This window comes from Molossus molossus, unplaced genomic scaffold, assembly GCF_014108415.1.
Source record: "Molossus molossus isolate mMolMol1 unplaced genomic scaffold, mMolMol1.p scaffold_m16_p_21, whole genome shotgun sequence".
NCBI lineage: Eukaryota > Metazoa > Chordata > Mammalia > Chiroptera > Molossidae > Molossus > Molossus molossus.
In genome coordinates, this window is record NW_023425357.1 from 2,444,516 (window position 1) to 2,458,703 (window position 14,188).

Below are 14,188 nucleotides of genomic sequence, written 5' to 3' on the forward strand. Positions count from 1 at the left end.
CTGCAAACACCCACACAGAGCCGCCAGGCTCGCTGGGCGGGCGCAGAGATGCTTAGGGGCGGCAGGCTCAGGGAAGGGACACGCCGGGCGCACGTGGAGGCCAGTGGAGGTCGTGTGGGCAGGGTGCCCACCCATCTGCCTGCTCTCTTCTCCAACAAGGGAAGTGTGGTGGGAGCAGGGTGGAGGGGCTGGAGGCTGGATTCACAGGAGTTGCTGGGCTTGGGGATCACGGCTCAGCAGCAAGAGGGCTTCCAGCCAGACACCAGGAAGGACTTCCTGGATCGGGAAAGGAGGCTGAGAAACCCCCTCTCCCCATTCCCCTGCCTAGAGTCGGATGCACAGCTCCCATCTCAGGGAGAAGAGGTTGAACTTATTTGCCCCTTTCTGGTAACACCCCCAAGGGAACTGGGGTGGTGGATGGGCAGACGGAAGGTCGAGGCCTGGGCGGGAAGGCGACTGACTGCACACTCACACACTCTGCACCAGGCAGCTGGGAGGCGGAAAACTTCGGTAATGGGGAGCGTGAGTCAGCCGGCTGGCTAGGGGGGAGCTGCTGTGAGCTCATCACCTCCCCTTCTCCCAGGCCAGCACCCCCACCGACAATTAATGTCAACTCAGGGGAAGGAGGAGCCAGACAGAAGGGGGGGTTCGGAGACAGACTGGAAAAGGCATCAGAGAGAGGGAGGCGGGCGTAGAGCAGTTTCAGGCTTTATTAACAATCGGGTGTAAAAAACCAGATGGGTCTGGCGGACCGCTAGGCTCCCACCTTCCCCCAGGGCGGGGCGCTGGGCAGCCCTGTGCTCCCCCTACCGCCAGGGCTCCCTGGGAGACAAAGCTCCCCTGCAGAGGCTCAGCTCATCGGCTCTGGCTCCAGACTCACCCCCTTCAAGCACAGGCATCAAACCCCACCCCATTCGCAGGGGCCTTGTCCAAATTTGGGGTGCCCCTGCCCCAAGTCCCCTTGGAGGTGGAACTTGCTCAGCCTCCTCTCCCCCACCCTCTTCTCTCCCAGGCCGGGAGCACAGAAGGTGCAGACTCTGCAGTGAGAGAGGCAGACCCCGAGGCAGGAGGCTGGACAGGCTGACCTCTGACAAGTGCACACGCTACAGACAGGCCTGACTGCAGTGCGGTCTCTTGCCCTCGGCAGGCCTGAGTTTCTGGGCCCTGGGTGGGCTGAGGATTCGCACGGGATGTGAATGTGCCCGCACACAGTAGGTGCTCAGGTTGGAGTCACAGGTCCTTGCTGAACTCCCTCACCAGCGTGTAGCCCATGCAGCCCCAGCTCCCCTCAGCCTGGTAGCCGCAGCCCTCCAGCATCCCTGCCACGCCCCAAGCTGCCACAGCCACGGGGACCACGAGGCGGGCCCGGGGCTCCCCCACCCCGGCTGCCCAGGCTCTTGCCCGGGACTCTGCAAAGGCCAGGAGCCGCCTGCCCACGCCTTGGCGGCGGTGCCAGCGGCAGACAGAAAGGCGGGTGACCCGGGGCCCGCCCCCAGTGTTGGAGCCCAGAGCCAGGGCCAGGACCCCACACACGTCCCCTGAGCCACGCACTGCCACCCAGGGCCCCCCCAGGCCACCGGACGGAGGCAGCGAGCCCCACCGGGCCCGCAGGCCCAGCTTCATGGCCACCACGGCCAGGAACACCGGCAGGAGGAGGGCCAGGGCAAAGGAAGCCAGGATGAAGCGCAGGCCACTGCTGGCTGCGGCCAGCAGGAGCAGGGTGGGCGGCCGTGTCAGGGCGTGGAGGGCCACTCGGTTCTCCATGTCCTTCACGCCAGCCTGTGGGTAGCAGGGGTAGTCAGAGCTGGGGACCTGGCCTTCCGTTACACTAGGGCCCCCGTGGGCACCGGGGACCAGGAGAGGGGTCCTGTTCAGGAGAGACCCGGGGTGGGAGCTCCGGAAGGAGAAGGGACAGCAGTGTGCCGGGGCCTGTGGCAGAGGGACAGGCGGCCGGGGCCACATCTGCTCTAGGCACCGACAGACACATCTGGCGCACTGCGCTTTGCGTGAGTGAGTGAGTGAGTGACTGAAGAAATCAGGAGCTCTGGGGACACCCAACTCAGGAGCGGGACGGGCAGGAGGCACCAGGGAAGGCTGAGGTGGGGACAGACCGGGGACTGCCCCCAGGCCAGAAAGCGGGCATGCCCCGGACAGCAAGAGGCGAGTCTGGAGGCAGGCTGAGGCCCCTGGGACTGGGCTCTGAAGAGTGGGGGTCAGAGGCAGAGTCCCCCCCAGCGCTCCAGTGTTAACCCTTCCGGACCCTGAGGCACGGGAGGCGGACGCACTGGCGGGAGAGGGGCCCGGGCAGAAGGGAGGGGAGGAGGGCTGCCTGGGGCGGGCTGGCTCAGGCTCAGGCAGTGGCGGAAGCCGCCCCGCCCCCGGCTCTCTGGTGCCCCCGGCAGCCCTCACCTTCAGCATCTCCAGCACCAGGGGCCGCTCGTCTTCCCTCATCTCCCGCACCGACAGGTGGCTGGGGGCCATGGCAGCCCCCGCGCCCCCAGGGAGCAGGCGTGCACCTGGGGAAAACAAGCAGGTCAGCATCAGGAAGGCGCCTCTGCTGGCCCGGCGCCCCAGGGGTGGCGATCAGCAGTCGCGCGTCCCAGATGAGGGCATTGAGGACGCTCGGGGGACCCCCAAGGCTGTAGGACAGGCTGCCCTCCACCCAGCGACCTTCCTAACGTCTCCCGGGATCCTGCACCCCCACCCTGTGGGGTTCACTTATCTGCCCCTAAAGGCCGTGTGGACGCCAACACCAGGCAACACGGGGCCCCCTCCCAGGCTCCGGGGCTGCTCTGGGGGGTCGGCGAGAGGCCCCCGCCCCCCCCCAGGGCGCGGACCCGCTCCCCACGCCCCGGCGCCCCTCTCCCACAGTCGCCGCAGGACAAGGACCTGCAAACACTCTTGCGGGTCGCCCTGATCCTTTGACAAGGTGGAGGGGGGCAGGGTGGGAAAGGGGGTCGCCGGCGGAAGTGACGTCAGACACACGCACGTTGGGGGTGGGGCAGTACCTACACTGGACCTTAGCAACTGTTGCCAAGCTCCCTGGCGTGCGGGGCTGCGCGGCAGCTAAAGCAGGGCGCGGAGACTCTGCCTCTGCGGGATGGGGTACGGGTAGAAAGGGCGATGGGGAAAGGGGACCCCTGGGACGACCGGGGCAAACACCGGCGGCGTGGGGGCGGGGAGCGGTCCTTACCAGCCCGTGGAGCGCACGCTCTTCCCGACGTTTACTGGTTGCTAAGCAACTTGAGTGTGGGGGTGGGGGCGGGCCAATTCTCATTGGTACCGGGGCTCTGGCCGCGGGCTGCGTCACCATCCTAAGCCCACTAGCTCGCGCACCCTAGGGACCTCCGCCCCAAACTTCCGTGCTCGGTGACCTTCGGACAAGCATTGCTCCCACCCACTGTTCAGACGAGGGGATGTGTGGGGTGACTAACTGCAGACAAGGATTCTAGATTCCACCGCCGCCCCATCTAGTGACCACTGCATCCCCCGTTTTTTAAATCTTCACCTGAGGATATTTTTCCCCATTAATTTTTAGAAAGAGTGGGAGGGAGGGAGAAACAGAAACACAATGTGACTCATCGCGTCTCCGACGGAGGTGGGGGCGTTGAACCTTGACCGGAAATCGAACCCAAGACCCACCTCATGAGCCACACCAGCCAGGGTAAACAGAGCAAGTCCCCTGCGAAGAGGGAGGCAAGAGATTAGACTCCAGACTCCCAAGCGGTGACTGTGGCCATGACAGTGCCCCTCCCCCAATAAAACAACCTGGGAGAGCGGGACTCCGGTTTTTATTAGCGAGCCCTGCCTGCACTACTCCTGCCCCCAGCCCAGGCCAGGCGGACAGGGAGTCGGGGCCTGTGTGGGGGCGGGAAGAAGTACCAGTGGTTCTTCTCAAAATGTGTGCACCAGCTGGACTGCAGGCAGAGTCTGGACAATCTGAATAGAGGGTAGGCCCTGCGAGGCCATGGCGCCCGGTGCGGCTGCAGAGGGGACCACTTGCACCATCTGGGAGGCAGGAGCCGCAGGGATGCCGGCAGGGGCAGAGGCTGGGCTGGGCGGCGGTGGGGCCAGCAGCTGCAGTGTGGTCGCACCTCCCCCAACACTGCTGTTCTCCAGCAGCTCGGTGGCCGGGGCGCTGCGGATGATGAGCAGTTTCTGTCCAGGAGGCCCGGGGGCAGGCGGCTCGGCCAGCCCCGAGGGGAGGGCCTCCACCTCCTGTACACACAGCTGGGTCTGCTCCCCATCTGCCCCACTGAGTACCAGGACGCTCTGCAATCCCTCATCCGTCTGCAGCGTCTCAAAGAGCACATCCTGGACCACACCCGCGGTGGCCTCACCATCACCCGGCTCCCCCGTGCCAGAGCCCGCCAGCAATTCCTCCGCTGCCCCACTCTGAACTACCAGCAGGTTGGGGGCCTCAGTAGTCACGGCTCCCCCACTGGGATTGGACAGCTGGCCTGCCACAGGCTGGAGCTGGACCGTGGTCACCTCCTGTGCTGGCTGGAGCTGGACCGTGGTCACTTCCTGTGCTGGCTGGAGCTGGACCGTGGTCACTTCCTGCGCTGGCTGGAGCTGAACTGCGGTCACCTCTGGGGCTGGCCGGAGGGGCTGGAGCTGGACCCCGCTAACTTCCGGTGGCCCCACCTCCCCACTGCCCACATTCTGCAGAAGGATGAGGCTTTGCCCTGCTCCATTAGCCCCAGCGTTGCCCCCTCCCTGCACCCCCAGTCCCCCAGGGCCTGGCAGCCAGACTAAGCCAGTCCCCTGACCAGCCTTCCCTACTGCCCGCAGGCCCTGCCTGGCCCGGCTGCCCCCACCACCAGTACTGGAGGAGGGCAACAGAATGAGCTTGGGGGGTGCAGGGGGCGGTGGAGGCGTAGGGGGCTGCACACTGCTGGGGATTAGCTGGAGGCCCTGGGCAGTCTGTACCAAGAGGAACGTCTGAGAGTTGGGGGATGCTGAGGCCAGGGGTGGGGCCTGGGCCGGGCCCCCTGCCACCTCTAGGGAAAGCGTAGCCTGGAGGTGGGGGAGCACGTGTACATCTTGAGTGGCCGGTGGGGCTGGAGCAGCAGCCAACGGAGCAGGGGCTGGGGGTCCGGTGGCCGGGGTAGCAGGGGTGGCTGGGGCATGCGTCCTCAGGTGCCGCTGCAGGTAGGCGGCCATGACGAAGCTGCGGCTGCAGATGGGGCAGGCGAAGGGGCGCTCGGCCGAGTGGGTGCGCTGGTGCAGCAGCAGGTTGGACGAGTGCGTGAAGGTCTTGGGGCAGAGCGGGCAGCGGAAGGGCCGCTCGCCCGTGTGCACGCGCTGGTGCTGCCGCAGGTTGGAGGTCTGTGCGAAGCTCTTGCCGCAGACGCTGCAGGCGTGCGGCCGCTCGCCCGTGTGCACGTGGCGGTGGCGGCGCAGGCACGACGTGTTGCGGAAGGCCTTGCCGCACTCCCCGCAGGCGTAGGGCCGCTCGCCCGTGTGCAGCCGCAGGTGGTACTGGTAGTGCGACGACCACTTGAAGGTCAGGCCGCACTGGCCGCAGGTGAAGGCGCGCAGGCCCGTGTGCACGCGCTGGTGGATGGCCAGCAGCGACGAGCGCTTGAAGGCCTTGCCGCACTCACCGCACTGGTAGGGCCGCTCGCCCGTGTGGTCCCGCAGGTGGTAGCGCAGCCCTGACGAGCCCTTGAAGGCCTTGCCGCACTCCGCACACTTGTAGGGCCGCTCGGCCGAGGCGGGCGCAGGCGTAGGCGCTGGTGGCTGCGGGGCTGGGACAGCGGGGACCAGCGGTTCCTGCGGGCAGGTGACCTCGGCGGCCTCGGCCTGTGGGGGCGGGCGCCCGGCCGCCGCCTCCTCCACGTGGCACTGCTGATGCGCCAGGAGGCTGGCTAGCTGCGGGAAGGCACCGTCACAGCTGCCGCAGCGGAACGCCTGCCCGCCGGCTGCCCCGTGGCTGTGCTGGTGGCGGGAGAGTCCGGCCACCGTCCGGAAGGACTTCCCACAGGGAAGGCAGGCGAAACTGGGGATGGTGGCAGTGGCAGGAGGCGGCTGTGCCTGCGGGGCCGGAGCCGGTGGGGCGGCCTTGGGCGTTTCTGGAGGCGCGTCCTGGGGCACGGGCACCGCCTCGGGGCCAGGGCAGGGCTGGTGCTCCAGCAGCAGCTCCTCGCTGCCAAAGCCCAGCTCGCAGCCGTCGCAGCGGTACACCAGCTCCACTGTGGTCTCCGCGGCTGCCAGAAAGAGCTCGGGCACCACGGGCGGGGGCGCGGGGGGCGGGGGCGCCGACGGGCTGGGGGAGTGCAGGTGCGGCTGCAGGTAGGTGTCAGTGAAGACCTTGGCAGGCTCCCGCGGTGGCGGCGGCGGCGGCGGCGGCGGAGGTGCAGAGGCAGCGGCGGGGGCGGCGCCGTGGGTGCGCTGGTGCAGCAGCAGGTTGGACGAGTGCGTGAAGGTCTTGGGGCAGAGCGGGCAGCGGAAGGGCCGCTCGCCCGTGTGCACGCGCTGGTGCTGCCGCAGGTTGGTGCTCTGGGTGAAGCTCTTCCCGCAGACGCTGCAGGTGTAGGGCCGCTCCCCCGTGTGCACGTGGCGGTGGCGCCGCAGGCTGGACGAGTTCTTGAATGCCTTGGGGCAGTCGGGGCATGGGTAAGGCCGCTCGCCCGTGTGCTGACGCAGGTGGTACTGGTAGTGCGACGACCACTTGAAGGCCAGGCCGCACTGGCCACAGGTAAAGGCCCGCAGGCCGGTGTGCACACTACGGTGGATCTGCAGCAGCGACGAGCGCTTGAAGGCCTTTGGGCAGTCGGGACACTGGTAGGGGCGTTCACCCGTGTGGCCCCGCTGGTGGTAGAGCAGGGCTGATGAGCCCTTGAAGGCCTTGGGGCAGTCGGGGCACTTGTAGGGCCGCTCGCCTGTGTGTGTGCGCTGGTGGTGCAGGAGCCGGGAGGACCAGCGGAAGGACTTGCCACACTCCCCACACTCGTACTGGGCGGCAGGGGCCGGGGCCGCAGAGCCCGGCTTCTCCCCGGTGCCCTCCGCGGTGGAGGCCGGCGCCATGTCAGCGTGGGAGCCGACCATCACACCTGGGGGGGGATTCTGGGTCAGGAGAGGGTGGCGCTCCCCTCCACACACACACACACACACACACACTCTCTCTCTCTCTCTCTCTCTCTCTCTCTCTCTCTCTCTCTCATCTCAACCCCAAACCCATACGCTGCCCTTTCAGAGGCAGGGGCACCTCCCCAGCCCACCCTTAGCGCAGAAGCCTCCCTCAGGATTAGGGCCTCCAATGGTCTGGGTTTGCCCCAGGATGCAAGACTTCAGATGCTAAAACTCCCAGCAAATTGGAACAAGAGGGTCACCAGCCTTGGGAGGTCAGCCGTCTCCTCCCGGAGTCTGGGCCTGGCCTGAGGGCTATGCTCTGAAGATGGGCAGTGTCCTTGAAAAAGGCCAGGGTCTCTTCAGCACCCTGGCTTCCAACCCTTGACCCCTCTCCCTGAAAAGACACATCCTCCCCCTGCCTCAACACCTCTACTGTAACTGAAGCCCCTGTGAGCGTCCCACTCTCCACTGCCACCCACTCTGCTCGCAGGCTCCCTCTTGGTAGCCTGACCCAAATTCCCTCAACTCTACTAGATCCCGGCCTCCATCTGAGTCCTCACTTCCCCTTACCCAGCATAAGGGCTGGGGGTGACGGGAAACTGCTGGGCTTCGGTCTCCCTTTGCACTCATGCCTGTGGATTGCAGAGCTCAGCCCACCAGCCCGCGCTGCTTATCCACATTTCTCTGGTCCATTCACTCCCCAGCTGACACTTGCATGTTTTTCCCTCTTCAAACCTCTCTCCTTTCCCCTCCTGCTCTCACCAGGTGACCCTCGGCATTGAAAAAAATAAAAGCAATCAGAAGAGAACGTTACTATGTTCCAACCACTGCACCAGTGGTTCTCCATGGGGCAAATAAGATCCCCCCTGCCCCAGGGGACATAAGAAAATGTCTGCAGACTGTTCTGGTTGTGAGGCTGTCACTGGAGGGGCAGGTGCTCCTGGCAGCTAGTAGGCCAGGGACACTGCCCACACCCTGCAGTGCACGGGACAGGGCCCCACAGCAGTCCAAAGCCAGTGCTGCTTAGGCTGAGAAACCTGAACTGTCCCCTCCTACCACTTGCCTCTGGGCCCATGGACCCTGAACTCCAGCCTACAGCAATGTTTCTCATCTCCTGGACTGCTCCCATCAGTGTACCCACAAGCTATGTCTCCCATTATTATTATTTTTTTAATAATTTTTCTTTATTGATTTTAGAGAGAGAGGAAGTGAGAGGGAGAGAGAGAGATATCAATGAGAGAACATCGACTGGCCGCCTCCTGCATGACCCCCACTGGGGATCAGGCCCACAACCTGGGCATGTGCCTTGACCGCCTGGGAATCAAACCCTTGACCTCTTGGTGCATGGGTCAACGCTCAATCACTGAGCCACACCAGCTGGGCAATGTCTCCCATCTTTAAAAGAAAAACAAACCTTCATCCCTCCAGCTACAGCCTAGTTCTCTCCACCCCTCTGCATTAAAGCAACTCAAAACTGCTGTCAATACCCAACCCCTTCCACCTCAGAACTGGCAACCAGGTCCTCCTCCCCCAGCCCCACTCATGGCCTTTTGCTTTCTCCATAGTGTGTATCACCTTCTAACCTACTTTAGAATCAGGGTTTCCCAACCTCAGCACTGTTGTGATCTGGGGCTGGACCAGTGTCCAGGGGGCTGTGCCCCGCACTAGAGGGTGTTTAGCAGCATCCCCGGCCCCTACCCACTAGATCCCTCATTCACTGTTTCATCCCAGCTCCTAGATTAAGCCCTGGCACAGAGTACTCAGTAAATGTTATCTTGACTCAACGAAGTCTGGGCGTTCCCTCTGGACAGATCATTAAATCCCCTTTGAAGAGATGAGCGTCCCCTTTAAAATGTAAACAAGTCCTTTTAACAGACAGTTATCCCAGGAAGCCGCGCGTGCCTTTCAGAGGCTGAGCATCCTGCTCTGGAAGAGTCCAGACCCATCTAATCCAATAAAGAGCACCCCTTCCAAAAGGCCAACCACACCCTTCCATCAGGCCCGACTTCCCCTTTAAGAAGGTGCTCCTGCTGCACCCCCATCTCCACCGTTGTTGAGCTAAACTAGGGGCTGCCTTGAAGCCACCTGGGTTCATAAGCCTTTTCCACAAATGTCTGGGACACCGTCTTTTAAGGAGATAACTCATTTTTAGGGGGGTGAAAGAGGGAAGCTCCCGAAGACTGGCGAACCCGCCCCGCCCCTCTAACAGCAGCCCTTTGCCCTTTAAGAGGGCGGAGTCGACCCGGCCCATAAAAGTCGGAGGTGAAGTAGCGCCCTTCCCTTTAAGGCATCCCTTCCGGTTTCACGCTCGCCGCTTCCCCAACGTCTCCGCCCTCCGGTCCCTCCCCCCACCCCACCCCTCCGGTCTCTCACCTGCGGCCCCGACCCGGGGAACGAACGGAGACCCAGAGCCTTCCCGCGGGGGCCGACGGGAAGGCGGGGCCGCGGCGACGGCGGTGCAGGAGTGGGGGCCGGGGAGGGGGGCGGGGGCACGCTCCCTCCCAACGGCCCCCGGCGCGAGGCACCCAACCTTTATCAGCGGCCACTCGCGCACACAAACCCCGACGTCGTCGTCGGTGCGTCACGACGCCACGTGCGCTCCCCCGTCCCTGCCCCGCCCGTTGGCCTCTGGCCGCCACGGCGCTCCCCCGGCTTCCAGGGCGCGGGGCATCCTGGGAGTTGTAGTTCTCCCCGGAGGCCGACCGTCGGGTTCTGGCGGCGGTCGTGGGGGGTCAGCTCAAAGCCGGGAAACGCGGGGTCTGGATGTGGGAACGCACGTTCCCTTTTGCTAGTATTTTTTATTTTTATTTTAGAGAATGGATGGTTTTTATTGGCGTGGATCCCTTTATTAGTCTTGACTCTTGGTCTGCGATAGAGACCCTCTCCGGTGGTGCGGCTCCAGCAGGCCTCGCCCACCAGGGGTGTGGTCACTTGTGGCCTGGTCCCCACGCCCAGGCCCTGGGGCTCCCTTTCCTGAGCCTGAACCGAGCGCAGGGGTCGCTGCCCGTGGAGGTCACACGTGCACACGTACAGTTGTGTGGGAGCCGGGCCCTGCATTGCTCAGAGCACGGGGACCGAGCCTTCTCCCTGCTTTCCACGCTCAGTCCCTGCCGGCCTGGGCCTTCCAGCCACGCTGGCTTCTCTGCAGGTCATGCAACACAGGGTTTCTCGACCAGGGCGTTAGTGACATTCGGCTTGATCTGCCTTTGCTGTGCGTTGTACGGTGGTCAGCAGCATCCCTGGCCTCCACTCAGAAGGGCCAAGAGCACCCCCTCTCCGCCGCTCCCCCGCCCCACGCCTTAGGACAGCTGTCTCCAGACGTGGCCACCTGGCCTCTGGTGACAACCACTGCTCCAAGGCCTCCCCTTCAGCCAGAGGGCCACTCCACATGCTGTTGCTTAGACCAGAAGGCACTACCAGAAAGCCCTCTATGTTAGGTGGGTGTCCCATTACATGCTCAGTGGCACTCATCTGTGTTTCATGACAGCAGGGGAAAGTCTGTCTTTGCCACCAACAACCAGTAAGGGGCCTGGTCAGAAGCAGGAGGTACTCTGCTAAATGAGTGTTCTGTTTTGTTTTTTTAATCCTCACCCGAAGACATTTTTCCATTTTTTGTTCAGATAGAGTGGGAGGGGGAGAGAGAGAAAAACATCGGTGGGTCCTGGGGACAAACTGCAACTGAGGTACGTGCCCTCAGTGGGAACTGAACCTGGGTCTCTCTGGACCGCAGGCTGACGCTTTAACTGCGGAGCCAAACCTGCCAGGGCTGAATGAGTGCGTTTTTACAGCTCCTACTTCCCCCACCAGAAAGGAGGGTGCTGGAGGCACTGGGAGGGGCAACCTGAGCTACTGAGGGGTGAAGAGGGCAAGTCAGGAGAGGCAGGCACCAGAGGTAGAGCTGGGAGGTAGACCCCTGCCCCCTGGGGTCCAACCCCACCAGCATCTGAGGCTGCCCAACACACTAGGCCCTGACCCCTAAAGTTGCCTCCCAGATGGAGGGAGGACCCCAAGCCCCATAGGGGTGTGGATGTGGAATGTGCTGCCCAGTTGGCTATGGGCAGGGGTGGCCCAGAGCTACGTAGCCCGCACCCACCCCTTGCCTCAGGCCACTGGGGACCCTGCAGTAGTGAAAGGAGCCCCAGCCAACTCCCTTTTACCTGCTCATCCCAGGTGTTTTGGGGGAGGTAAGAGAGGCAAAGTCCCAGCCCTTGTTACGCCCGTTAAGCCAATTCTCTTAGCCACTTCGTGTACTGCATAGGTGATATGTCCCCAGCTTCTGGGATTGTCCAGCTCCAAGGGAGCCCAGCCAGGACCAGATTCTGTGCCCTGCCTCTTGGATCACAGGGTGGGTAGGTCCCATTCACGTGCCCCCACCCATGCTCCTGGCCCCTAGGTACTCGAACCCCTGAATCCACCTCCCTTCCCTCTGCAGTGGATGTTTGATTCTGGTTTGGGACACTGTTGCCTTGGTGAGGGCACAGCCTGCGGTCACTAAAGAAGAGGGGTGCCCAGAGGAAGTATCTGGGGCCAGAAACTAAAAATAAAATATCCTTTTTCACACAAGAGTAGTAGAGAGAGCAGAGATGTACTTGAAGCAAGGGTGGGCAAGGGCAAGAGAGTCCTGAGTTATGCTGCCAGCCACCCCAGGGGAAGGGAACCTTGGGGCCAGCCCCCCATAGGCTGAAGGTGCACCTTTCTGATATCTCTGGGGCTCCCAAGCCTCTCCACATGGAAGGGGTGTCATCCCCAGTTCACTGGGTAAATAGAGGCCTTCTGAAATCTCTCTGCCAGGCACAGAGCCAGGAAATAATGCAACTTCCTGTAACCAGGAAGCCATGTCAATGGGAGAGTAACCCACTCCAGAGCCAGCCCCCATGCAAGGCTTCTCTGGTGGGTCTCACATACACGCATGGTCAAGGGCCCATGGAGCTGCCCGGGCACGGAGTCGGAGGAGCACAGTTCACAGGGAACACAGGCCCCTCTGTTTTAAGTACAAAAACGTGGCCACAGACAAGACACACACCAAATCTCCTCCCCAAGAATGGCCCCCACCTTCTATGCTGCTCCCCAGTGGGCTGTGCCCTAGTATAACGAATGCCTTTTCTTCAGCTGGGCAGGCCCGTGGTACCATGGCCATCCCTCCTGCAGCAGGTTATGTTCTACGACACAGGTGAAGGGATCTTGGCAGGTGCAGTCGAGGCTCCTACTCAGTTGACCTTGATTGATCTCAAAGAAATGCAGCGCTTCGTTTTATGTGTCAACCTGGCTGGGCCGCAGGATGGCCAGGTTTCTGGTTAAACATGATTTCTGGGTGTTTCCGGAAGAGTTTAGCATTTGAGTTGGTGGACTGAGTAAAGCACTATTGTGGGTGGGCCTCATCTGAGCAGGCGAGGGTGCAAGTAGAACAAAAAGGTGGGGAAGGTTGAATTCATTCTCTGCCTGACTACTTGAGCAGGGACGTTGATCTCTGCCTGTCCTTGGCGCTCCTGAGGGCTCAGGCCTTCAGACCTGGACTGCGGTCTACACAGTGGGCAATCTGGTTCTCAGGCCTTGGAACTACACCACTGGCTGACCTGGCTTGGGACTTCTTCGTAATCACAGAGCCAATACTTTATAACAGATCTTTTTATATATGTAATATCATATATATAACACCTGTCTCACTACATATAGATATATGAGTATAGACCTAGATACATATAGATCCTATTGGTTCTGTTTCTCTGGAGAACCTTGACTAATGCAGGAAGATTTGCCTGGGTGGGACTGATCTAATCAGTTGAGCTCTTTGAAATTAGGCCTGGTGGGCAGAGATGGGAAGCCTCAGTGATTCTCCTGCTGGCCCTGAAGACACAGCCTCCATGAGATCCAAGATGCGAGGATGTGAGTTCGGCCACGTGACTGTGGAAGGGGGCCTGACTTCAGGTGAGGCCCCAGCCCCAGCCAACACCTGATGCAGCCTGTGCGGCCCTGCGCAGAGGGCCCGGCTGAGCTGTGGTGCACTACTCCTGAGCCACAGGAACTGGGAGAGAATTCCTGTCTGGTGTCGCCACTGTATCTGTGGCCTTTTGTTATACGGAATAACTAGCGCACTTGAATTCATCAGCTCCAGCTGTAACAAAGTGCCACAGGCCAGGGGATTAAGCAACAGAAGCTTCTGTTCTCTCATTTCTGGACACTAGAAGTCCAGCAGGGCTGCTTCCTCCCCAGGCCTCTCTCATGGGTGTGCACAGCTGTCTGGGTGTGTGTGTGTGTGTGTGTGTGTGTGTGTATGTGTGTGTTCTAACCTCTTCTAATAAGGACACCAGTCAGACTGGACCGGGTCCCGCCCCAATAACCTCATTTCACCTTAATTACCTCTCTAAAGACCGAGTCTCCCATCCATTCACATTGGGTCTCAGAAGAAAAGGTGGCAAACAAGCATGACAAGGCTGGCCCCTCTGAGTTCTGAGGTGGGGACAACAGGAACCTGCCACCTGGAGATCTTTGCAATACAAACGGTCCATGTGGGACTGCGTGAGAGAAGGAGCAGCTGAGCAGGGCGGAGGCAGGGAGGGACAAGCCTTGTCCCGGCTTCTGGCTGGTCCTGACACCTCAGTTTCCCCTCCACAGATTGGAAGGGGACTTAGGAGTGGGTTCTCCCATTCCGGGTGCAGTGAGGCCTATAGAGGAGGCTGGGGGCAGGGCCATAGGGTCTGGGCACTATCTCCGCCCACACCCCCATGGCTTCCCTTCACTCCTGCCCTCATAACCCAACCCTTCCCTAGCCTGCAAAGCCCTGTAGGTCTGGGCCCTGTTCACTTCTCTGACCTCAGCTTTTCCCGTGGCTCCCTCTCTCACTCCAGTCAAGCCTGCTCCTGCCTCAGGACCTTTGCACCCACTGTGCCCTCTGCCTGGGAGGCTCCTGGCCGACACCTCTCCTGCTCAGGTTGTAGGACAATTGTCAGGGCTTCTCCGTCTGAAGCAGTACCCCTCCCCCACCCAGCCTCCAACCTCCTGCGCGGTCAGCACCTTCACGACCCGTCCGCAGCTGGGATTTCCTTGTGCATAGGTCTCCCTCCCTGACTCCTGCAGGTTCAGACGGGACTTGTCTTGCTCACAAGTGCACCCT

The 14,188-nt window shown here is 62.0% G+C and overlaps 2 protein-coding genes across 3 annotated transcripts; both read right to left on the bottom strand.

Moving 5' to 3' along the window:
- Positions 1-726: 726 nt before the first annotated feature.
- Positions 727-9,502, bottom strand: NAT14 (N-acetyltransferase 14 (putative)). 2 transcript variants are annotated; one of them, XM_036276053.1, is made up of 3 exons: positions 9,451-9,502; positions 2,410-2,516; positions 727-1,779 (listed from the first exon to the last, which is right to left on the bottom strand). In XM_036276053.1, the coding sequence occupies exons 2-3, from the start codon at positions 2,479-2,481 to the stop codon at positions 1,231-1,233; spliced, it is 621 nt and encodes a 206-aa protein (XP_036131946.1). In that variant the 5' UTR covers positions 2,482-2,516; positions 9,451-9,502; the 3' UTR covers positions 727-1,230. The 2 variants fall into 2 exon arrangements, with proteins under 2 accessions (XP_036131946.1, XP_036131945.1); XM_036276052.1 differs by lacking the exon at positions 9,451-9,502 and adding an exon at positions 2,890-2,950.
- On the bottom strand, positions 3,810-7,654 carry ZNF628 (zinc finger protein 628). The gene is made up of 2 exons (XM_036274928.1): positions 7,648-7,654; positions 3,810-7,058 (listed from the first exon to the last, which is right to left on the bottom strand). The coding sequence occupies exons 1-2, from the start codon at positions 7,652-7,654 to the stop codon at positions 3,895-3,897; spliced, it is 3,171 nt and encodes a 1,056-aa protein (XP_036130821.1). The 3' UTR covers positions 3,810-3,894.
- Positions 9,503-14,188: the final 4,686 nt, after the last annotated feature.

What these genes read in the sequence shown, in the direction of transcription:
- NAT14 (XM_036276053.1), bottom strand. Translation starts at nt 2,481, where the DNA reads ATGGCCCCCAGCCACCTGTCGGTGCGGGAGATGAGGGAAGACGAGCGG. An exon ending in TGGTGCTGGAGATGCTGAAG is followed by an intron (nt 1,780 to 2,409) that starts GTGAGGGCTGCC and finishes TGCTACCCACAG; the next exon opens with GCTGGCGTGAAGGACATGGA.